A 23,745-nucleotide genomic window follows, 5' to 3' on the forward strand; every position below is an offset into this window, starting at 1 on the left:
TACAGGGCCAGACATAGTGTCATAAATGTGACCTATTATTATCATTATTATTACTAATCATTCTATACTGACTGTTCCATTTCCTTAGAGACCTCTTTTCTCTCCCTTCCCCACAGGTCTGAGGCTCCATGTGTGGTTGGGCTGGTTTTTAGGAGGAAGCTCACCTGTCACCTATTTGGCCAAGTGCCACTGTGGGATTGCTCCTTTTGGTGATCAGTATTGGGCCTAGGACCTCAGTAGATTGTCACCACCCAGGCCACACCTTTATTCTCCCTCAGCAGCTGCCTGACAACCTGCTTCCCCAAAACGAAGCCACCTTGGGGTCAGGGCTCTCCCCAGGGGAGGGTGGAGGGAAACACTTCCTGACACACAGCCAAGTCACCCTCTTCCCCTCACCACTGCCAGTTTCACACCCTGCTCTCCTGTCCCAGCCTGCCTCTCCCTTCACACACTCTGACCTTCCGCCTTCTCACCCTCACATCAGTCTCAGCCCATTCATGGGGCAACTCCAAGCTTTCATCACACGTGTGAGCCTCACCCCAGCTAGGTTTGTGTGTCAGCCAAGTTTTATGGGAAGGACCTGAAAAAAGAATACAAAGGGCCTGGAATGGTTTTGGGACACTCACTTCTCTCAGAACTTTGGGTGTCCTCTAATCAGAAAAAGGAATCACGATTCATGCTGCGGCAAAGTCATTAACTCATTTATTCCACAAACAATCACTGAACACTTTTCAGGCACTAGGGACACAGCAATAAATAAGACAGCCAAGGATATGCTTTTATGGAGCTTGCATTCTACCGTAGGGGGAGACAGGCAACACATTAAGTAAATTAAAAAGGAAACTAGACCCTATGATGACAAGTGCTAAGATGAAAGTTAAAATTCAATGATATACTATAGGATGCTGTGTCCCAGTGCTTGGGACAACACATTAGACTTGGTGACTGATTAGCAAAGGTCTCTCTGAGCCTGTGACCTGTAAGCTGATACTCCAATAAGTAGAAGGAACCAGACTTGTGATGATCCATTGCCAAAGTATTCTAAGCCGTGCAAATAGGGCAAAAACTCTGAGATGGGAACAAGCTGGGAGCACTCAGGGAACAGCAAGAGGGCCAGAAAGGAGGGAGGGTTATGAGATAACATTGAAGCAAAGGCTAGTGACAGATAACAGAGAATGTTACAGGCCCAAGGTAGATGCTGGATTTTATTTCCTATCACTGTGAGCATCAAAGGAGAGACATCAGTGGGAAAACACAGTTATGCAGGATTCTTTCACCTCTTCCCCTTGCTCTACCCAGGCCTCTCTACCCCACTTGCTCTCTGGCAGTCAAGTGCTAGGGACACACTCCTGATGAAGCAGACAGGCCACTCTTCTTTTCCTGACTATCTGTGGACCATGGGCAACTGAGGCTTAGAAACCTACTGGCCCTGGGCCACCAGTGAGTCACAAGAGGGCAAATCTACAGCAGAAACCTTGGCATCCTGCTTCCCAGCTCTGTGCTGGGTTCCCAGGCCTCTGGAAAGACAGGCTCCTTGGGACACTGTCACTGACTCTGCTAGGCCATACAGACCTTCATTTAGGGAGAGCACTTGCAAGCCAGTGGGGAGGAGGTGCTGGTGGTGACAAGAAAGGGGAGAAGGGGACTTGGAGAGGGGACCCACCTGAGTCCCTTCCCCACTGTGGCTGAGATGTCTATGCTAACAGATTGGTTCTCCCACACCTGGCTGTGCATCAGAATTACCTGGGAATTTATTTAAAATAAAGAGGTCCTCCTAATTCAAAACTTCCTGGGGTGGGTCCCAAGCATTTACACTTTTGGCAGGTAATTCTGACATCAGCCAGTTTCTGAAGCACTGGTCTGCATAATTAGGATAACGAGTTAAGCATCTGAACAAAATCTGAACCTCTGAGGCAGAGGCAGAAGAACTTTAAGTAATGACACGTCCCATGTGCTCATGATCTTGCGTGATCCTCACAACTGCCCTAAGACTAGATACTCCTCCCTATTTTAAAGGGGTGAGGCTAAAAACAGGTGAGTGACAGCCCAAGGCCACCCAGTTAGTAAGAATCTCAGCCTCAATTAGAATTCCTCTCTTTTTCCTGGGCCTGTGCTCTAAAGCTCAACACTACTCTGAACAAATGCATGATATGATGGCCACCCTCTCTCTGCCTCTACCAACAATAACACCCTCAGCTTTACTGAGGCTCAGTGCTCCATCTGTCTTGTGGGGAGGTGCTAAGAATCTCTGCCTCACAGACTGGAGGGAGGCCTAGGTAAGGGCAGCAGGGCAGCTAGTGAAATGGGTACGCTCTCGGGAGCCAGACTGCCACGGGTTCAAATTTACGTTCTGCTATTTTTCTAGCTTTCTAACTTGGGACATGTTAGTCAATTTCTCTGATCTACAGTTTGCTTATCTGTAAAATGGGGATAATAATAGTAGCAGAATATGATGCCTGGCCCATAGTAGGTGCTTACTTGGTGACAGCTGCAGTTAGGAACAAATGCTTCCTTCTTTCTTTCTTCCTTTCCCCCTTCCTTCCTTTCTTCCTTCATTTCTCCCTCCCATTCTTTGTTCCTTCCTTCCTTTCTTCCTCCCTCCCTTCCAGTGGGAATTTAGTAAGGTGCTGCTTTCACCTGGGCCAGTCATCCTCAGTTGAAGTGGTCCCTCTCTGCTGTGAGATGGCCATTCTTACCAATGAGTTGGTGGATCTGCAAGGCCACTCCAAGTTTTAGAAACCTCTACCCAAGAAAGCAGCCCTCATCGCTCAGAGAGAAGCATGTGCCCCCTGGGGGATGGGATTCAGCTGCCTTCTCCTTCCATTCTGACCAGAAAAGTGAGTCCCAAGTAGACCCAGAACTCAGCTGGCTGGGGATAATGGAGGGGCTCCTCCACTGAGGGTACTTCTATCACCAGGTGGCCATGAGCCCAGTTACCCAAACTTGGAAGCTCAGGGTAAGGGGTCATTTCTCCTACCCCAGGCTGATTTCTCTCATCCGTGTCTCTATCCCCATCAGAGCCAGCTGATCAGGCAATTTGGGGGGTGCAGCGGGATTTGAACTCAGGCCTGACCTTTGGAGTCCCCTTGCACCTCCTATGCTGACTGGGGCCCCTGGAGGAAGTGCCAGGTAACACTTCCTGTGCACCTGGGGGTGGAGAGGCTCTTATGTCTTATTGCCTGGGGTCAAGATCCATTTGAATAGGATGATAGATAGGAATGGATGAGGTGGTGGGGGGGGATGTGTTAAGGGGACGTCTGAAATCCCTGTCATCCCCAGAAGATGTTGAGGAAAGGATATTTATGATGTGCTTGGCGAATGTCTGGATTCCAAGCCATCCTCCTCCATTTCTGGGCCCATTTCTGTGGCTTCAAGAGATTTAAATCTCCAGTCCCAGGACTTTACCCCTTCCGTCATCCCCTAGCACAGATGGCTCACTGGAGGGACAGGCAAGTGATTCTCATCCATCGCACAACCCGCCTCCTTCCTCAAGCCTCAGGTTCCTCCATATAAAATGAAGGTTTGAAACAATTGTTCTGTATTCAGGCACTGGCCAGTGATGTCCATAGTGAATTGTTAGCAGTCGTGCTGCTGTGAAAAGTCTTGCTGAGACAATTCTATGACGATCAACAGTGCCTGATCTACAGGGTGTGATAATTTTCTCTCTGTGCCTCAGCTTCTTCATCTTCAGATGGGGGGAGAATAACAATCTACTTAGGGGGTTCTTATGACAATTGAAGGAGATAGCATCTCTGAAAGTGCTTGGCAAAAGGGAAAGCCCTATATAAATAGGTCAGTACTATTATTAATGTCTCCAGAGCTCAGCCTTGGAACGAGGTCACATCATATCCTGTACCAGGAATGTATAAGTTTGGTTCCTCTTAGAAATGTGGTCACAGAGCTGCAATTTAACAATATCCATTTGCTCTTTTTAAATTTATTTTATTTATTTATTTTTTGGCCGTGCCACGTGGCTTGAGGGATCTTAGTTCTCCGACCAGGAATCGGGACGTGCTCCCTGCAGTGGAAGTGCGGAGTCCTAACCACTGGACCACCAGGGAATTCCCATTTGCTCTTTTTTATAACTTAAGGTTGATCTAAGACAATGGTTCACAAAGGAAGAGATACTACCTCCTAGGGGATATTTTAGGAATCTGTGGGAGAGTTTTTGGTTGTCACCGATTGGGGAGCCCTCAGGAACTTGTGGGGGAAAGACATCAGGCACACACAATTAAGAATTGCCCCAACTTCCACTGCTTTTGAGTGTCCCGCCAGATACTCATATGGGTGAAACTCTTGATTATAATTACTTGAGCCTAGACTTATCTCTAATTCACACAAAAATGCAAAAAGAGTTTTTGCACTGACTTTTCCAGGAATGAAATTAGCATGAGTTTTCATTTTGGTGTTATTTGAGTTGCCAAACGACGAACCGGTGTCAGTTAGTATTTGTAGTTGTCACACTCAAGGTAAGTCTGTGTAGGTGCAAGCAATGGGCAACTTCACTGAGATTTCTAGAGTAGTCTGACCAAGCATTTGCCTATTCAAATAATATTATTTTATTTTAAATCACCCCTTTTATATTAATTAGGGTATTCACTTTCTTTAAAGAGTAACTGTGCAGTTAGGATATTATTTGTGAACTTCATTTCAGAATAGTAAAGGGACATTAATGTATTTGTTATAAAAAGGAAATATCGATTCTGAAAGGGTTGAGAACCACTAACATAAGAGATGTTCACATGGAATATGAATATCTGTATCCTTTGTAAAAGCGCTGTTCTAGATATTATTAGATATAAGGTCCCTGGCCAGTGCCTGAATGAGGTGTAATAAACTCCTCTTGTAGTTCAGTGTTAGGAAGTTTGGCTCATCTGGTATCTGGTATAGGTACTTCCTTTTATGAAATAATGCAGGTATGGAATTCATATGTTCCCTTTTTGCATCCACTGCCAGGAAGCTCAAAGTTAAGTTTTGGTGCTCAGTTGCAGTGATTATCCCCAGTCCAGCATTTTGAAGACAATTATTTCTTACTTCTCCAATCTGATTTCATTATGGGGCTCTTTAATCATTCTTTAAATATTTACTTGTTTCTATGTCTCTTGTTGTCTAAATCTTTTCTGGAAGTAAGGGGAGCATAAGTAATTAGTTTGAAACTCAATAATCACATACCTGCAGTTGCCTTCCCAACACTTCCTGAGTCTGGCAGTCTAGGTCAGAGGCGCCCGGAAAGCCTGAGGTAAAGCGGTTTACTGTGGGCTTGGGTGGTTTTGCTCTGCAGACTCGATCTCTCTTTTCCTCTGCCTCTTCCTTTCAAAGGCTCTCACCCCTCCACTCCAGATGGAGTGTCGGCATTGTGACAAGTGGAAGCAGGCTCCAGCTGTCAGGGTCCACTCCAAATCTTGGCTGGATCTTGGTGTCTGGGGTCAAGGTGGGGCCAGAGAAGGGCCCCCCAGCTCCAGGATGAGAGACACCCAAAGCTCCAGCTGGAGAGACTCTCCCTCCCCAGACACTCTCCTAGCATCTTGTCTGAATCCCTCAGAAAGGAGGCTTTAAGCTTGGGCTGAGGCATGTGACTGACACCTTTCTGATCCCTGGGTCCACCGGCCCCTAGCTCTGACCTTGAGCAAGATATCTATCTGAGCCTCAGTTTCCTCATCCAGAAATGGGAACGTTAGCTACCTCAAAGGGCTACTGTGAAGACTCACTGAGATAACCTGCAAGGTGCTCAGGCAGTGCTCGGAACATAGCAAGTACTCAGAAACCAGCAGTGGCTGTTCATTCCAGTCTGCCCTGGATTGGTATGACTCATAGGCCTGTCTGCTGGCCCCAGCTGTGAGCTCCTGGAGGCAAGAGCGTGCATTCAATCTCAGCTCCTCATTCATAAGTTCAGTGACTGTGGCAAATTGCTCAACCTTTCTGAGCCTCAGTGTTCTTATGATAAAGTAAGAATAATGAAATATACCTCAAATTTGTGGTGTGAGTAAAATTAACAGTGGTTATTTTGGGGTAAAAGGGCATTTGAAAATTTATTTTATGTTATTTTTACTCTTATGAGCATTTTCTGTTTTCTCTAGAACAAATGCGAATTATTTATGTATTGTAAGTCATTTTTCAAAAATGTGCTTTTTTTCTGAAAAAAAACTCTTAAATTTATTGAGCACTCACTACATTTTAGGTATTGTTCTAAGAGTTTTACATACATTATTTCATTTAATTCTCACAACAGCTCTCTGAGGAAAATAGTATCTTCACCCCCATTTTTATTTATTTATTTATTTATTTATTTATTTGGTTGTGCCGGGTCTTAGTTGCGGCAGGCGTGCTCCTTAGTTGAGGTATGTGAACTCTTAGTTGTGGCATGCATGTGGGATCTAGTTCCCTGACCAGGGATCGAACCCCGGTCCCCTGCATTGGGAGTGCGGAGTCTTAGCTGCTGCACCACCAAGGAAGTCCCCACCCCCATTTTATAGATGGGAAAACCAAGGCTTAACGAGGCTGAGCAATTTGCTCAGCTGGTTGTAAGTGAATCTATACATGTGATAAAATTTCATAAAACTATACACCCAAACACACACAGACAAATGAGTGCATATGGAAACAAGTGAAATCTGAATAAGGCCTGCAGTCTAGTTAACAGTGTTGTGCTTATGTCATCATCCTGGTTTTGAATATTATACTATTGTTATGAAGATATTACCACTGGGGGAAGCTGGATGAAAGGTACCAGCCAGAGACCTGCTTTTTTTTACAACTTCTTCTATAGTTCTTCTTCTATGATTAGACTCACATAGTTTTTTAAAAATAAGTTAAATTAAAAGTTTTAAAAAACTGTGAGTGTTTTAAAAGCTTGTCATAAGGATTACATGAGATAATGTGCCTAGCACAGTGGTTGGATGCAACTGACATTTCACTATATGATATTTTCTTTCTTCCCCACTCTGGAAGTGACTATTTTCATAGCTTTTAATTATAACAGCCTCCCTCTATTGTGTTTACTATGTACCAGGACTATTTTACATGCATTGTTTCATTTAATAAAGCTTATGAAGTGGGCACTTTTATTATTCCCCTTCTGCTGTTAGGAAAACTCAGGTTCTGCAAAGGTAAATCTCTTCTCCACTTGCTAGAAAGTGACCAAGCCCGGATTTACATCCAGGCAGCCAGTTGGTGACACCGCTTCCTCCCCCTCAGGGCCAGTTCAGTGTATTGCTAAAGGTCTACTTTGAACCTTGGAAATCATCTACTCCAACTGTCTCAGTTTCGGTGGAAGAAAACAGGCTCAGAGGGGGGAGGGGCTTTGCCCAAGGACACCCAACAAGTCTGTGTTTGAGCTAAGATGAGAACCAGGTCTTTGAATTCCTGGGCCAGGGTATTTTCCAGGGTTCATGCCCAGGGCTGCTCTCCCAGACAGCACACCTTCACTGGCCCTGTCTGGGAGACCACTGATGCCCACAGACAGACCCTCACTCACCTCCCTCACCAACCTGTGCAGCTCAGGACACTTGAGACCCAAGAGGGAGAAGGGCCCAGGGAGGGTGGAGGCATGGTGGCCCTCTATTTCAGGCAGCCTGGGGAGCCAGAGTAGTTGGGGCCACAGAGAGGGCAAGGGCAGACCCTCTGAACTTTAGCTGGAATGGGGGAGGGAAGGGAGACTGTGCTTGTGAGGGGCTATTCATGCCAAATCCAGCGCCTGTCCCCCTCAGGCTCCCTTGAGTCACTTGCCCCTGGGGTTGGGACACATTCTTGAAGGGGTGGTCACAGGGATTCCCCGCCCTCTCAAGCCCTAGGCCAGTTTCTATTCTTCCTGGGACTGAAACCAACTTCCCCATCAGACTCAGCACCCAATTCCCAACCGGTGATATAGTGACTCGCTCCTCTAATTCCTGCCCTGGGAACTCCTTGGACTTGAGATATTTGCCCCAAGTCCAGACCTGGAATTGGTGATGAGGGCCAGCCTGAGTCCCATTTTTCAGAGAGGAAATGGGTCCCAGGTATCTAGTGGAGAGGTTGACCCGCGTTCAGATGAGCCTGATGGGTCTCTCGCCCCATCGCTGTTGCGCTCCCCCGCACCCCATCCCGCCAGGCCAGTCTGCAGTGGCTCAGGGCAAGGCGGAGGATCAAGGACCCCTTCCTGCCATCCCCACCATCTCTGCGCCCTAGTGGGTCCGCTCTGGGAAGCAAACCCAGCCGCTTGGCCCAAGGGAGCGGCCCTAGCGATCGTTTCCGCGGGGAGCAGCGCCCTCATGTGGTCTCAATGAGAAGCTCAGCTCATTTCCCAGCCCCTCCCTTCCTATGACCTCATTGAACAAGTATTTATTGAGTGCCACCAGGTGCTCTAGGGGCAGTGGTGAAGAAGATAGATAAAATACCTGCTCCGTGGATGGTACATTCCAGTGTGTGTGTGTGTGTGTGTGTGTGTGTGTGTGGAGGGGCAGGCAATAAACGATTGAAAAAATAAAGAAACAAGGCAGTTACTAGTAGTGATAATTGCCAGGAAGAAAATAAAACAGAGAAATGTGATGGAGAAACTTAGGACTCCATGAGTAGGTAATATCTAAGATGAGACGTAGGTGACAGGGATCCAGTCCTGTGAAGATCTGGGGTAAAAGCCTTCCTTGCAGAGAGAAGAGCCACTGCAAAGACCCTCAGGCAGGAACAGGCTTCACATAACAGAGGGAGGCCAGTGTGGCTGGAAAGGAGCGAGCAAGGACAGAACGGTATGAGAGTCCATCAGGGAGGCAGGAGGGCTGGAGCCAGACTATAGACCAGATCTTATAGACCATGACAGAGTTCGATTATTCTTCTAAGAGTAATGAGAATGTATTGGGTGGGTTTTGAGCAGAAGAGTTGTATGGCTTGATTGCCTTTTAAAAGAACCTCTATGTTTTGAGTGAAATGGAAATGTATTTAAAAAAATAAAAATAATAAAATGAGGGTCCCTATGGCTGCTGTGTGGAGAATGGAAGAGTGGAAGCAGAGAGATCACCGTAAAAGGTTAGAAAGCTATTGAAATAATTCGGGTGAGACATGATGGCAGCCTGGAACAGGGTGACCATGTTGAAGTGGGGAGATGTGGTTGAATTCCGGAACTACTGTGAAGGTAGAGCCAACAGGACTTGCTAATAGACCACGTTCTCCCTTGCTCATCTAGTGCCAGGAACTCCTCCACACACACACCCTAGCTGGCTCCTCCATCCTCACTGGGGGGCTGAGTTAGAGAGGCGGACCCCAGGCACACAGCTAAATTAGGAAGTTTCCAGGTGTTGTTGGACAAAGGAATTTAAGACTCAGGCATCTGTTCTTCATGAACTGCCTCCACTTTCCATCATTAGCCCATTTAGTGGGCAGGGCCTCTGCCTGCTATCTCCCTTCTCCATTAGCCTGCTTGACTTCTATAGACCCAGTTATTTATTAGGTCTCTGTTTGTCCAAATGGGTGCCCTCAGGGTGTGTTGGTGACACTCAAAACAGTCCACGGTATTTGGTGTTTGTATCTGATACAGAGTAGTGGGTAGTATAATCTGGGGGTCAGTCCTAAGACCCAAGCCAGCGATGTATTCCTGTTAATTTACACAAAATGCAGTGGGGTCAGACTGGATCCCACAGGAAATGCTCACCACCCTTTTGCCCCAGGTTGGGCATTTCTGGAGAGCCTGGGAAAGGTCAAGCTAGCCTCACACTCTCAGGCTAGCAGGGAATGGGGAAAACAAGCAGGGGAGGAGGTGACTGGTTGGCTCTGGAGTCAGTAGGCCTTGCTGTTTGTGTTGTGCTACATGCGGGGTGCATTATAACTGCAGCCCCTGGGCCCCTGGGGCTCAGAACCTAGGCCCCTGGCCTCAGAACCTAGGACCACACCAGTCCCTGAGAGTCTGTGCAAGCCTCACCGAGATGAAGCTGCCAGGCCAGGAGGAGTTTGAAGTCTCCAGTGCTTGTGAAAATGTACCCACAGGAGAGCTAGACAGTGGCCCTGGTGGCCCCTTAGACACAGACAGCAGGGAACAGGGGTTACCCAAGGACCCTCTGCCTTTCATTCAGCTGAATGAGCTGCTGGGCTGGCCCCAGGCCCTGGAGTGGAGAGAGACAGGCAGGTGAGTGGGACCCAGGCCAGTTTTATGGGGCCCTTCCCCTTCCCCCACTGGGGCCTCCTCCATGACTCCCAGCTCTTCCTGTGTGTGGGGTGGTATTCTCACCCCCAATCAGGAGTTCCTTCCTGTGTTCCCCATTTCAGACCCTCACCCTCTATGGTGCTCAGCCTTCTCTGCAGTCTGGTTTTGAGTTCCCCAAGACCCAAGATGAGGGCTGACTGCCCGGGAGGGGCATACTCTGTACCACTGGGCCCGCAACTTCCCCACCGTCTCACTTTCCCTAGCTCTCCTGTGTCCCCACTCCTGAACCTGGGAGAGAGGCCCTCAGGAACATTGTCTGCCCCTCTTCACCACAGGTGGGTGCTGTTTGAGGAGAAGTTGGAAGTGGGTGCAGGCAGGTGGAGCACCCCCCCGTGCCCACCGTGGCACTGCCTAGCCTCCAGAAGCTCCACAGCCTGATGGCCAAGGGCCTCGTCCTGCTGGACTGTCCAGCTCAGAGCCTCCTGGAGCTCGCGGGTATGCTGGGACCCTTTGCTGGGAGGGCCTGGGCATCCAGGCCATTTCTCTAAGATTTCCCCCACAAAGTTTTGGAATTTTCCAGAGCCCACCCCGCCCCACCCTGGGGGATTGCCCATCCCTGTCACAGGGGAGAGATAGAAATGCAGAGTGAAGAGAAAGTTCACTGGCCCCTGTGTTCCCTAGACTCTCAGAAGGGAAAGGGACCTGAGCAGAGGGCAAAGGGGAGAGTTCAGGGGCAGGGAGCTCACAGGAAAGGGTGGGAGCCCCACCTCTGTTCTCCAGAGCAGGTGACCAGAGTGGAGTCGCTGAGCCCAGAGCTGAGAGGGCAGCTGAGAGACCCCCGCACCTCATCCAGACCACAGGCACCAGCCCCTGCTGAGGTGAGAGGCCCCTCCCTGGGCCCAAGACCAAAAACCCTGGGGTGGGAGGGTCCCAGATCTCCCCTGCACCTTCCTGGACCAAGAGTGGCCTAGCCTCAGCTCGGACCTCAACCCAGGACTCATGAGTGAGAAGAAGCAGGGGTAGTAGTGAGGGGAGAAGAATGGAGGGGCTAGAATCACAACAGCCAGAGCTCTGTGAAGGGATGTTCTTGGTAGGCACTGTGCCAGAGGTCTACGCACAGTATCTTATTTAATCTTCACAACCACCCTGGGAGGTAATACCACAATTATCCCCATTTTAGTGATGAGAAAACTGAGGAGCAGAGGGGGAAGTTGTGCTCCAGTTTTCACAACTTGGCAAAGCTGGTCAGGGAGCCCTGGTGGATCCACCCCAAAAGCCTGTGCTCTTAATCATCGCATAATCCTGTTTTGTAGGATCTGCTCGTCCAAGAGAGGCTTCTCACGAGGAGGAAGCCCCCCTGAAGGAACAGGGTTGTGGCACTTCCTTGGGCAGGGCTGGGAGAGGAGTTAGGGATTAACAGAGGTCCACCCTCCACTGGACTCCTCCTCAGGCAAGATCCTGCCAACATCCCCTTCCCTGAGTAACCTTTCATTCTCTGTGTCTCCTTGAACCCCAACCCAGCATCAGAACCCTCTGAGACAGAAGCTCCCACCAGGGGCTGAAGCAGGGGCTGTGCTGGCAGGAGAGCTGGGCTTCCTGGAACAGCCAGTGGGGGTCTTTGTGCGACTGCGGGATCCAGTGGTGCTGGGGACCCCTTACTGAGGTGCCCCTCCCCAGCAGGTGAGGCTGCTGAGTGGGGGTCGGGTATCCTGGAGCCCAGAGAAGGCCTTTACCGGCGAGGGGATTAGGAGGTCTTTGGGTCCAGTTCTCTGGGGGTGGGGATGGGGACTGGTACTCAGGGAGGGGTGGCGGTCAGTGCTGCAAAGAAGGTGTGCACAGGAGCATGTATATGGGGTTGGTAGTGAGGTCAGAGGCCAGGGCTGCCCTGTGAGATAGCAGCCTCTGTCTCTCTCTGGGACCTGGTTCCTTCCTCAGGTTTTTCGGCCTTCTCCTTGGCCCTCCCTACACAGGGAAGGGGCTACCGTGAGATGGGCCGGGCAGTGGCCATCCTCCTCAGTGACCCGGTGAGCTGGGCAGGCACGTGTGTGTCTGTGTGTGTGTGTATACGTGTGTGCACGCTTGTGTCAGTGAGTATATGGACTCTCCACGTGCGATCAGTACAGCAGTGAAGCAGAGTGTAGCTTCATGTCTGGGAGCATGAGGACTGAAGTTCCCTTGGCTACCACCGCACCTCCACCCCTTACCTAGCACAGGGCCGGCACACAGTAGGCACCCACAGATACTCACTGAATGCATGCATGCGTGAATAAATGCTTGAATGACTCGTCTGCCTATGTGACTTGTGTCTAGTTTTGAAACTGTGAAAATGCATGTAAGGGTGCAGATCTGTATTTAGTGCCCCTCTGTGCCCCTATCCCCAGCAATTCCAGTGGTCAGTTCGGTGGGCCACCAACTTTCATGACCTTCTGGCAGCCCTGGATGCTTTCCTAGAGGAGGTGACAGTGCTCCCTCTAGGTCGATGGGACCCAACAGCTCAGATTCCCCCGCCTAAATGTCTGCCCTCTGAGCACAAAAGGTATCTGGGGGTCATCATGCCCTAGAGATCCTTCCCCAAAGGCCTTGGGTCCAGTTCCACTGTTGAGGAGGGGCAGTGGGGTAGGGGAGGGGACAGGAAAGGGGCAGACCTGAGTTCTGCTGGACCACTCTGTCGCTGTGAGACCTTGAACCTTCCCCTGCCGGAGCCTGGCTTTCACTCCTGTTAGAAGGTCAGAATGTGACCTGGACCTTGTCGAAGCGAGGCCCAGGTCTCCGCGGTCAGAGCCGCGCCCCCAGCCAGCAGAGACACGAGCCGCCGCCAGGGGGCAGGGTGCCGCGAACTCCGGCGCCGAGTCGCGATCTGGCCGGGGATCCTCAGCCAACTCGGGTTCCCCTTGTCCTCAGGCTCCCCTCGCAACTGTGGGAGCCCAAGGGCCCCTCTGCCCGGCGAAGGACCCCGGCTGAGGACAGGCACGGCCGCGGGCCGCACGCGGCCAGCCCGGAGTTGCGGCGGACTGTCAGGTGAGGCGAGCTGGGGTGGGAGCGAGGGTAGCTGTCCTGGGCGGCGGGAGGAGTCACACAGGCCCCGAGGTGTGCGCTCACTGTGGGGGGCGGGGGAGGCTCACCTGGCCCCAGGGACGTGGGATGCGGGAACCTGGATCACTGATGACCCACGGGCGGGAGGCTCCTTGTCCAGGACGTGCGCCGGAAGGCCTCGTGGTACCCCAGCGACTTCTTGGACGCCCTGCGCCCCCAGTGCTTCTCGGCCGTGCTCTGCGTTTACCTGGCCACCGTCACTAACGCCATCACTTTCGGAGGTCTGCTGGGAGAAGCCACCGACAGTGCTCAAGTGGGGGGCGGGGGTGGGCGTGTGGGGAGTAGGCGTAGCTTTGGTATTCCACCAGCCATGCCCTTCCCCCTCCTCTGGGTCTATGGCTGGGCTGAGGAGGCTCCTCGGAAGCTTGGTTCCTGGGCTGAGGAATCCAGGGTCCTGTGCTGACAGGGCCCACTGTTGGCTTCTAGGGGGTGCTGGAAAGCTTCCTGGGCACGGCAGTGGCTGGAGCTGCCTTCTTCCTGATGGCTGGCCAGCCCCTCACCATCCTCAGCAGCACCGGGCCAGTGCTAGTCTTTGAACACCTGCTCTTCTCCTTCAGCAGGTAAGAGAACTCCCCCACCTCACCTGACCTCACCTGACTAGCACACCCTCAGCCTGGTCTCAGCTGGGTCAATAGGGGAGGGTGGAAACTGGCTCCAGGGGCACCTGACCCGGATTAGGTTGGGAGCAGAATGGGCACTTCCAAGCCCTGCCTGTCTCTCATCCCCCAGAGATCACAGCCTGGACTACCTCCCCTTCTGCCTGTGGGTGGGCATCTGGGTGGCCACCTTCTGCCTGGTGCTGGTGGCCATGGAGGCCAGCGTGCTAGTGCTCTACTTTACCCACTTCACCGAGGAAGGCTTCTGTGCTCTTATCAGCCTCATCTTCATTTATGATGCCGTGGGCAAAATGCTGACATTGACCCATGCCTATCCCATCCAGAGACCTGGCTCTCCCGCCTGTGGCTGCCAGTACTCAGACCCAGGAGGTGGGCGAAGGAAATAGGGAGCTTGGCAAAATAAGGGAGGATGCAGGAAGGGTTGTCCCCGTACTGTCCCCCTTAGTTAAGTTCAGCAAAATGCTGAGTACTTACCCAGTAACCAGCAGCACTCTTCGCTATTCTGGTTCTGAGTCAGATGAAAAATAAGTCAACAGAGCAGGCCCAATATCTTTATTTCTGCCAGTGCTGAGAGAAGAACATGGTTGTATTTATGGGTATATGGGCTTCCTAATGATGAAACCAAAATTGGATCGACTTACCCACCCAGTCGTGGCTGCACCGGAGAGGGACTGTCTCACCCTAGAGGAGCAGAGCTAAATGCACGCAGGGTGCAGGCAGCTTACTCCCTAGAGAGGGAGAGGAAGGGGCAGGGCCAGGCATGCCCAGCTTCTTCTCCCAAACTCAGCAATCAAATAAATCACTGCTCTTCTCCTGGGCCGAGTTACTGACTGGGTGGAGAGGAGCTTGGAGTATTACACTTGCACATTTCCCTCCACATGGACCAGGACTGAGGAAGAGGTGTCCTCTCAAGAGTTCCAGACTCTGCACTAGGCATGAACAAGACTAATTCTGGCACTGGTGGAAACACACAGATTTGTGTGCTCATCCATTTGTTGGGCGTCTGCTTTGGCCAGTCCTGTGCCAGGCACCTGGGTTACAGATAGGTAGGGAATTTGAAGGGACAAGGGCATGAGGCAATGTCCTGAGGACAGACTTGATAGTGATCGGAGTCAGCAGACAGATGAGTCAGAACTAAGAACTCTCTGGTTCAGCTGGACCTGTGAAATTAGGCTCCTGATTTGGGCTGGAGAAGGTTCCCAGGGGAGGAAAAATCACCTGAATTCTTTTTTAATTTTTTTAAATAAATTTATTTATTTTATTTATTTTTTATTTATTTATTTTTGGCTGCGTTGGGTCTTCATTGCTGTGCGCGGGCTTTCTCTAGGTGTGGTGAGCGGGGTCTACTCTTTGTTGCGGTGCGCGGGCTTCTCATTGCCGTGGCTTCTCTTGTTGTGGAGCATGGGCTCTAGGCAAGCGGGCATCAGTAGTTGTGGCTCACGGGCTCAGTATTTGTGGCTCGTGGGCTGTAGAGCGCAGTTTCAGTAGTTGTGGCACATGGGCTTAGTTGCTCCGCAGCATGTGGGATCTTCCCGGACCAGGGATCAAACCCGGGTCCCCTGCACTGGCAGGCAGATTCTTAACCATTGTGCCACCAGGGAAGTTCCCACCTGAATTCTTCTCTCCTTCCAGGAAATGAGTCTCAGTGGACAAGCACAAAGCCAAAAGACAGAGATGGCATCTTCAGCGTGGTGAGGGCCTGTTCCTGGGAGGGCCTGGGAAAGAAAGGGTGGAGACCAAAGAAGTCAGTAGTTCCAGGCTCTTCCCACCCCTCATAGGTCACTGAGGCCCAGCCATTTGCTATGGTTGCAGATCTCCTATCTTGTGTACTCAGTCTCAGTGGACATCAGTGGACATTTATTTCACTGCCCATAACCCCATCCTGGACCACCTCTCCACACAAGACCTAGGCCTAGTCAATGCATCCTTGCTGCCCCCACCTGAGTGTACCCGGCAAGGAGGCCATCCTCATGGGCCTGGCTGTCATACAGTCCCAGACATTGCCTTCTTCTCCATTCTCCTCTTCATTACTTCCTTCCTCTTTGCCATGGCCCTCAAGCACGTAAAGACCAGCCGCTTCTTCCCCTCCATGGTGAGTGTCACCTCTCTTTCTGTGGGAGAGAACTGGCTCTTGGCCTCGGGCCCTGTCTGCAAATGGGAAAGGGGGCAGAAGGAAGGGGATGGTGGCCTGAACCTGACTGAGTGTCTGCTGGGTGGCCAGGTGTGCAAGATGCTGGGTGACTTCTTCTCAGTCCTGGCCGTCCTGCTGGGCTGTGGCCTCGATGCCTTCCTGGGCCTAGCCACGCTGAAGCTCACGGTGCCCAGAGAGTTCAAGGTGCGAGCTGGGAGTGGAGGGCAGAGGGCAAAGCAGGGCCAACAGAAAGGACCCTAGAGGAGGAAGATGAATAGATCCCATACTTCTTCTCTAGTCTTCTGTTTTCTCACTCATAAAATAGAAATAGTATAATAATGGTCTCACAGAGTTGTTGTGAGGACACATCGTGTGCCAGACACATAGCAAGCACAGAATAGGTAGCTACTATTATAGGTAAGGGGTTAAAAGAATGGGTTCTGGTCAGCCAGCCCTAGGTCTGAGTTCCACTTCTGTCACTTCCTAGCTGTGTGACTTAGGGAAGTTAACCCACATTCTGAGCCTCAGTTTCTTCATCTATAAAATGGAAATAATAAATTACCATAGTTTCTACCTCACAGGTTGTTTTGAGGTTCACAGAAGATCATAGTGCAAAGCACTATCACATTTCTGGGACTGGCACATACCAAGACCTCAATAAATGCTAGCTATTGTTGTTATATGTTCTCCCTACTCTTGGCATGGCCCTACCCACTACACTACTCCCCAAACTCTTCTTGGCACCCACGATTGCCTGCTCTGATCCAGTAAAGCTGGAGCTCCCTGCCCAGGGCATGACAGTGCACAGGACAAGGCTCAGCACTGACTTAGCACCTAAACTTTGCCTGTGCGTTTGGAGACCTCCCCTCCAGCTTCCCTCAGGGCAGGAGAGCACGGGGGCTCCAACTGAGGCAGCCTCAGGGGCTCAGAACCCAAGGCAGCAACTGGAGCCCTGCCCCCCACAGACGCTTGTAATCAGAGCAGACGCAGACACACCCAGCCCTGCCCCTGCCCCAGATCAAGGCAGGTCTGAACCTGAGTTGCCCAGCGGTGGATGGGGGTGCGGGGTGCCTAGGGAGAAGCTCTCTGTACATCAGGAAGTGTGGGCGGGCCTCATCCACCACCTCCTCCTCTTGCAGGGAGGGAAGGACCCTGAGAACCAAAGTCCAGAGCCCCTAGCTCCAGCCCAACCCCCAGGCTGGTCCCCCTCCTTCTGCCCTCTGCCATCCTTGCACTGGGATGCTTTGAACCAGCTGTGCACATACAGACTGCTCCCACCTAGCATTCAGTGTCTTAGAGCATGCGGGGGGGGGGATGAGGGGGGGCGTTGTGGAAGAGTGCCAAGGCTGGAGTGTGCAGGTGAGGTGCTCTTGAGATACCCTCTCCAACCTGTCCACGGACTGCCCTTCCCTAGCCCACACTCCCTGGACGTGGCTGGCTGGTGTCACCTTTTGGAGCCAACCCCTGGTGGCTGAGTGTGGCAGCCGCCCTGCCTGCCCTGCTATTGTCTATCCTCATCTTCATGGACCAGCAGATCACAGGGGTCATCCCCAACTGCACCGAATATAGACTGCGGGTAAGGCCTGCTGGGTAAGACTCTAGGTCCCTAGCCCAAGGGACAGGAGCTCCAGGGTGGGGTCCAGGCTCCCCTTCTCCCACCCCAGAGGACAGATGGCTCAGATCTGGGCTAGCTTTGTCCTCATTGCCCCACCGCTACCTGCAGAAGGGAGCTGGCTTCCACCTGGACCTCCTCCGTGTGGCCGTGCTGATGCGGCTCACATCAGCTCTTGGGCTGCCCTGGTGTGTCTCAGCCACTGTCATCTCCCTGGCCCACATGGACAGTCTTCGGAGAGCGAGCAGAGCCTGTGCCCCAGGGGAGGCTCCCAGCTTCCTGGGCATCAGGTGAGGCCAGTATTCAGGAGGCTGGAATGAGACGTGGGCAGCAAGGTGGGGTATTGGGTACAGGGCAGAGTTATTCGGGCAGCTTAAATTGTAAGCTGGCGACTCCAGAGGGCTCTCTCACTGCCCCATGAGCACTGCTGTGGGGCGAATGGGTGGGTTCTGGGCTCTGAGGTGGGTGAGTCAGGTCTTCCCCTCTCCTCCTTCAGCCCTGAGACTGGGAGGGGCCTCCAGAGGAGCGTCATGGATATGAGTGTGGAGGCAGCCGGGGCTGAGCAAGGATGAGGTGCTACGTAATCATCCCCACTCAGTGTAGAAGCACCTCATTGATATTACAAAGTAACCATCACAAAAACAATTTTGTTGGAAACACAGTCTAACTGTCGAAGGTATGTGAAATCAACTTTGCAAATTATGAAGTAGAAGTTTTTATGGTAGTATAAAAATTGCTAATTTCCCATCAAAATAAAAGATAAAAACAAAGAGCAGCTCTGAGCTTGAGCTGCTGAAGAGGACTGGGACCCCCGTATTGAAGTGACCTGTCCCTTCCTCTCTGCCAATTTTTCACACCAAGCTAAGGTCCCCTCCCTGCCAGGTAGCTCTCGGGGGATCCCTCCGCTTCCCTCCTGCCAGGGTCTATTGTGATGTTTGGCCAGCGTGCCCAGCCTGGGCACCCCAGGGGCTCTCCCAGACCCTAGCTAACTCCTCCTTTCCCCACAGAGAGCAGAGGCCGACGGGCCTGGCGGTGTTCATCCTCACAGGAATCTCCATCTTCCTGGCACCTGTACTCAAGTTACCTTAGTCAGACAAGCCAGCATCAGGGGCAGGGCAGTAATAATAATAAATGTAGGAAGAACTGACATTGGCTGAACATTTACCGCATGCTGGGCACTGTGTTAAGTTTTCTCCATACATAGTCTCATTTAATCCTCACATTACCACTGAGAGGCATATGCACTTTAAAAATGAGGAACCTGAAGATTAAAGAGGTTAAGGAGCTTACAAGAGACCACCAAGAGGGCTTCCCTGGTGGCGCAGTGGTTGAGAATCTGCCTGCCAATGCAGGGGACACGGGTTCGAGCCCTGGTCTGGGAAGATTCCGCATGCCGCGGAGCAGCTGGGCCCGTGAGCCACAACTACTGAGCCTGCGTGTCTGGAGCCTGTGCTCCGCAACAAGAGAGGTCGCGATAGTGAGTGGCCCCCGCTTGCCACAACTAGAGAAAGCCCTCGCACAGAAACGAAGACCCAACACAGCAATAAAATAAATAAAAAGTTTAAAAAAAAAGAGACCACCAAGAGACCTAGTTTCTCAGACCTATCTGAGAACCCAGACTCTGACCCAGTAGGCTTTCTACCCAGTGGAGCAGGGTGCAGACATGCCACCATCCCCAGGGCCCAAGTACTACCCTTGCTCCAGACTCTCAATGAGCCTTAGACTAAGAGTGTGATCATCACAACCCAGAAAAACTTTGAGGCAAAACCCCTTCACTTCTCCCTCACCAGATGTTTATAAACACCTGTGTGCAAGGCTCTGTGAGGCACCTGGGAGAAGGGGGTGGGGAGGGGAGTAATATTGAAGAAGAATATGGAACCAAGCCCCTGTCAGCAACACATACACATGAATAAAAATTAAGCAACAAGTAACAGCAGAAAGGTTCAACAAGCCAAGACAGCAAAGCAGTCAAGGAGGATGTGGAGAATGGTACACAAATTCACAGGCAGGACGACAAGAAGTTAGCGGAGGGAAAGGTCATGGAGGCTGGGTGAGAGTAGAGTAGTTGAAAGAGTCAGATGGACCGGATCAGCCGCTGACTAACTAGGTGACTCTCATTCAGCAGATTTTTACCGAGCATAAACCATGTGCCAAGCACTCTTGCAGAGACTGGGGATATAGTGGTGATCAAAACAGATCATCCACATCTTGCATTCTGGTGAGAGGAGACAGATAAAAACAATTAAAACAATAAACTAGGATAATTTCAGATAGTGATAACTTCTACGAAAAATAAAAGAGGGCAAGGTGATTAAGAGCACCAGGGGTCTACTTTATTTATTTATTTATTTATTTATAAATTTATTTATTTATTTTTGGCTGCATTGGGTCTTCATTGCTGCGTGCAGGTTTTCTCTAGATGCGGCAAGCAGAGGCTACTCTTCATTGTGGTATGCGGGCTTCTCATTGCAGTGGCTTCACTTGTTGTGGAGCACGGGCTCTAGGCACGCGGGCTTCAGTAGTTGTGGCACATGGGCTCCGTAGTTGTGGCTCGCGGGCTCTAGAGCGCAGGCTCAGTAGTTGTGGTGCACAGGCTTAGTTGCTCTGTGGCATGTGGGATCTTCCCGGACCAGGGCTCGAACCCATGTCCCCTGCATTGGCAGGCGGATTCTTAACCACTCAACCACCAGGGAAGTCCCCAGGGGTCTACTTTAGATTGGCTGGTCAAGGAAGGCCTTTCTGGGGTGTTATGACATGAGTAGTGAGAAGCATGAGTAGTGAGAGGGATGTTAGGGAAGAGCATTTTAGGTGGAGGGAATAGGGAATTCTCTGGCAGTCCAGGTTTAATCCCTGGTCGGGTGGAAAAAAAGAGAAACATAAGTGGAGGGAATAGCAAAGCAAAAGGCCTTGCAAGAGGTAGAAGTAAACTTGGCTATAGTGAGGAAAGGAAAGGGGGCCAGTATAGCAGGAACAGAGAGAGCAGAGAGGAATGTGAGAGAGAAGAGTGGTAAGAGAGGTAATGGGCAAGTTACTTAGCCTCTCTGAAATCCAATTTCTCCATCTGTAAAATGGAGAAAATTATAGAATTTACTGCATCTGATTGACGTGAAGATTCAATGAAATCAGGCAATACAAAGTGAGTATGCTTACATGCTGGAGGCTGGAGGCTGGGGGTGGAGCCTGGGGGGGTGGGTATCTGGGCAGCTGGCAGAGGTGAACTACTTTGCCAGCTCTCCACTTCTCTCTACCAGTTCATTCCAATGCCTCTGCTCTATGGCATCTTCCTATACATGGGGGTGACAGCAATTAGCAGCATCCAGGTGAGTCCATTAAAATCACCAAGTAACCCCACTCTTCTCCTTTGCTTTCCCGCTGGTACTTCCTGCCTGCATTTGCCAATTCCCCTCCTCTCCTCTTTTCCTGCCTCTCCTGGCCACAGGGACTCTGCTGCCACGCTGTGGTTGGGGAGGGGACCAAGGGAGCCTTCTGACCGTTCCCAGCGCTGGGCTTGGATAGCTAACAGTGACACCCTCCAGGCTACCTGAGTACCCTGCTTTCCTCCTCCTCTTGTTCCCCCAGTTCACGAAGAGGGTGCAGCTATTATTGATGCCAGCAAAGCACCAGCCGGACCTTCTGCTCTTGGGGCATGTGCCTCTGAGGAGGGTCCACTTCTTCACAGCCATCCAGCTTGCCTGCCTGGGTCTGCTTTGGATAGTCAAGTCTACCCCTGCAGCCATCATCTTCCCCCTCATGGTGACTCAGGGCAGAGTTGGGTGGTGTCCTGATGGCTCCCAGGAGACTCAGCCTGGGAGGGTGGCCAAGGCCTGAATGAGAGGGAGAATCTACCCTCTGTCACTTGCCTTGGCTCTGCCTGGTTGGGAATCCTAGGACAAAGAAAGATGGCCAAGGGATGACTACAGATGGGCTAGACCTGGGATACCTGGTTCAATTCCTTTCCCAATCTCTTTGGGTTGATCAGCCACAGGTAGGGATATAAAACCCAGAAGAGGGCTTCCCTGGTGGCGCAGTGGTTGAGAGTCTGCCTGCTGATGCAGGGGACACGGGTTCGAGCCCTGGTCTGGGAGGATCCCGCGTGCCGCGGAGCGGCTGGGCCCGTGAGCCACGGCTGCTGAGCCTGCGCGTCTGGAGCCTGTGCCCCGCAGCGGGAGGGGCCGCGATAGTGAGAGGCCCACGCACCGCGATGAAGAGCGGTCCCTGCACCGCGATGAAGAGTGGCCCCCACTTGCCGTAACTAGAGAAGGCCCTCGCACGAACCGAAGACCCAACAGAGCCAAAAATAAAGAAATAAATAAAGTAGCTATAAAATTTAAAAAAAAAAAAAAAAAAACCCAGAAGAAAACTGAAGACCTGGGAGAGGCAAGGCTGGCACTTTCGTTACTCAGTAAGCTGATAATGTAAGTGGCTTCTGGCTTTGTTCTTACTGAGGAAGTTAAGAGCCATGGGCTTTGCACTGGAACCAATCTGGTTACTACATCCCAGCTCTGTGACCTCTGAGAAGTTACTAAACTCTCAGGGCCTCAGTTTCTTTCTCTGTACAGTGGGAATAATTATGTCTACCTCATATGAATGTGTTAGCATTCAGTGAAACTACACACAATGCCTTGCACATAGGAAGTGCTCAATAAATGTTACTGTTGTTAATGTTCCTGCTGCTATTGCTGGCAGCCCTTGGCTTTGTTTCTATCCCTGCAGTTGCTAGACCTGGTGGGGGTCCGAAAGGCATTGGAGTGGGTCTTCTCACCGCAGGAACTCCTCTGGCTGGATGAGCCGATGCCAGAGAAGGAGAGAAGCATCACTGAGAAGGGGCTGGAGCCAGAGTACTCATTCAGTGGAAGTGACAATGAAGATGTGAGCTCCAGGATGGGCCCTCTCAGGAGAACAGGGCAGGGGTTGGGGAGAGAGGTCTTCTCCAGGAGTTGCCCCTAAAGTGTAGTATCTCTGTTAAGTCTGAAGATCTGATCAACACAATCATTCCTCTTTGTTCTGTATTAACATAGGCACACTGAAGGAGCGAGGGAAATTTTTTCTTCATATGAGCCCAGGGTGGGTGGAAAGGCCTGGGGACAAAGTCCTGATCTTTGTCTTTGTCTTAATGTGGGTTTATATCCTTTCACTCTCTGGATTCCTTTCTCTCTGCTGTCTGTTTCAGTCTTTTGTCTTTCTGTTCCCAACTCATCTTCGGATCTCTGTTCCATAGTCAGAGCTGATGTATCAGCCATAGGCTCCGGAAATCAACATCTCTGTGAATTAGCTGGTATGGAGTTGGGGCTCCAGGAAACTGAGCGTGAGGTAAGGGTGTGAGGAAAATGCTCCAGGTGTTGAGGATGGGGAGGTGCGGGCTCAGACCTTGGAAAGCTCCAGTGTGCTGAACAGCCCTGTTTTCTCTACATGCTCCAGTCCCTCCTGAACCCCCTAGTGGGGGAGGGGGTAGCAGAGTCTCTCCAGAGGAAAGAAGGAAACAAGCGAGGGTTCCTGGGCTTGGCTCCCTGTGGCACTGAAGTCTGGCCAGTAGAGGGAGCTCAAGCTCACACCAAACTGGAAGGGATAGGGGGTGGAGGAGGGAAGGGCACAATGATAAAAGAATGGGAAGGAGCAGGGAGGAGAGGAAGGGAGCATAAAGCCTCCTGCAGCTTTCCTTGCCTTGGAGGCTCCTCCCATAGGCTGCTTAGAACCACACTCCAGACAAGTGGAAGGATTCTTTGTCACTTGCCCTCTCTGCCTTTCCTTCATTTTATTCATCCATTTATCAAAACATTTTCTGAGTACTTTTGGAGTATCCAGGTACTAGAGCTACACAGTGGTAAGACAGTCATGGTCCCGGACCTCAGGAAGTTAAAATTCCAGTGGGAAAGACAACTGTTAGAGTGGGATAGTGCTGGCTAAGGGAGGGAGAGGCTGTGGCAGCAGAGAGGCCTCCGATCTCTTCTTGGAGGGTGGTGAAGCTACAGTGGTGGGAGTTGGGTAGGGCTTCCAAGAGGAAGTGGTCCATAATTTGAAATCTGAAGAATGAACAGAAGCTAGCCAGGATAAGATGGAGGGAAAACGTTCTAGACAAAGGGTACAGTACATGCAAAAGCCTGGAATTTTTCCCCCTTGATAAAATGAACTCTCTGGGGCTCCGCCTCGCCATGGCTCTCCAGGCCCAAGAGCCTGAGTCCCCACC

At 51.2% G+C, this 23,745-nt stretch overlaps 1 protein-coding gene and 1 long non-coding RNA gene across 2 annotated transcripts in view; one reads left to right on the top strand and one right to left on the bottom strand.

Moving 5' to 3' along the window:
• Positions 1–9,890: 9,890 nt before the first annotated feature.
• SLC4A9 (solute carrier family 4 member 9) lies at positions 9,891–22,833 on the top strand. Its single transcript, XM_007194086.2, is given in 27 exon segments — positions 9,891–10,090; positions 10,444–10,496; positions 10,499–10,603; positions 10,889–10,936; positions 10,939–10,986; positions 11,422–11,482; positions 11,632–11,761; positions 11,763–11,788; positions 12,044–12,083; positions 12,085–12,132; positions 12,490–12,644; positions 13,010–13,126; positions 13,289–13,454; positions 13,628–13,761; positions 13,931–14,187; positions 15,451–15,509; position 15,547; positions 15,723–15,910; positions 16,040–16,153; positions 17,364–17,525; positions 17,673–17,851; positions 18,569–18,640; position 19,216; positions 20,813–20,881; positions 21,141–21,314; positions 22,275–22,430; positions 22,780–22,833. Coding segments are annotated over 27 exon segments (2,817 nt in total).
• Positions 15,112–23,745, bottom strand: part of LOC130707257 (uncharacterized) — a 34,329-nt gene continuing 25,695 nt past the window's right edge. Inside the window, exons 2-3 of the long non-coding RNA XR_009007162.1 lie at positions 17,667–17,872; positions 15,112–15,533 (exon numbers count right to left, since the gene is read on the bottom strand). This is a non-coding gene — a long non-coding RNA (uncharacterized LOC130707257). The remainder of the gene's footprint in view (positions 15,534–17,666; positions 17,873–23,745) is intronic.

Source organism: Balaenoptera acutorostrata, chromosome 2 (genome assembly GCF_949987535.1).
Source record: "Balaenoptera acutorostrata chromosome 2, mBalAcu1.1, whole genome shotgun sequence".
NCBI classification, from domain to species: domain Eukaryota; kingdom Metazoa; phylum Chordata; class Mammalia; order Artiodactyla; family Balaenopteridae; genus Balaenoptera; species Balaenoptera acutorostrata.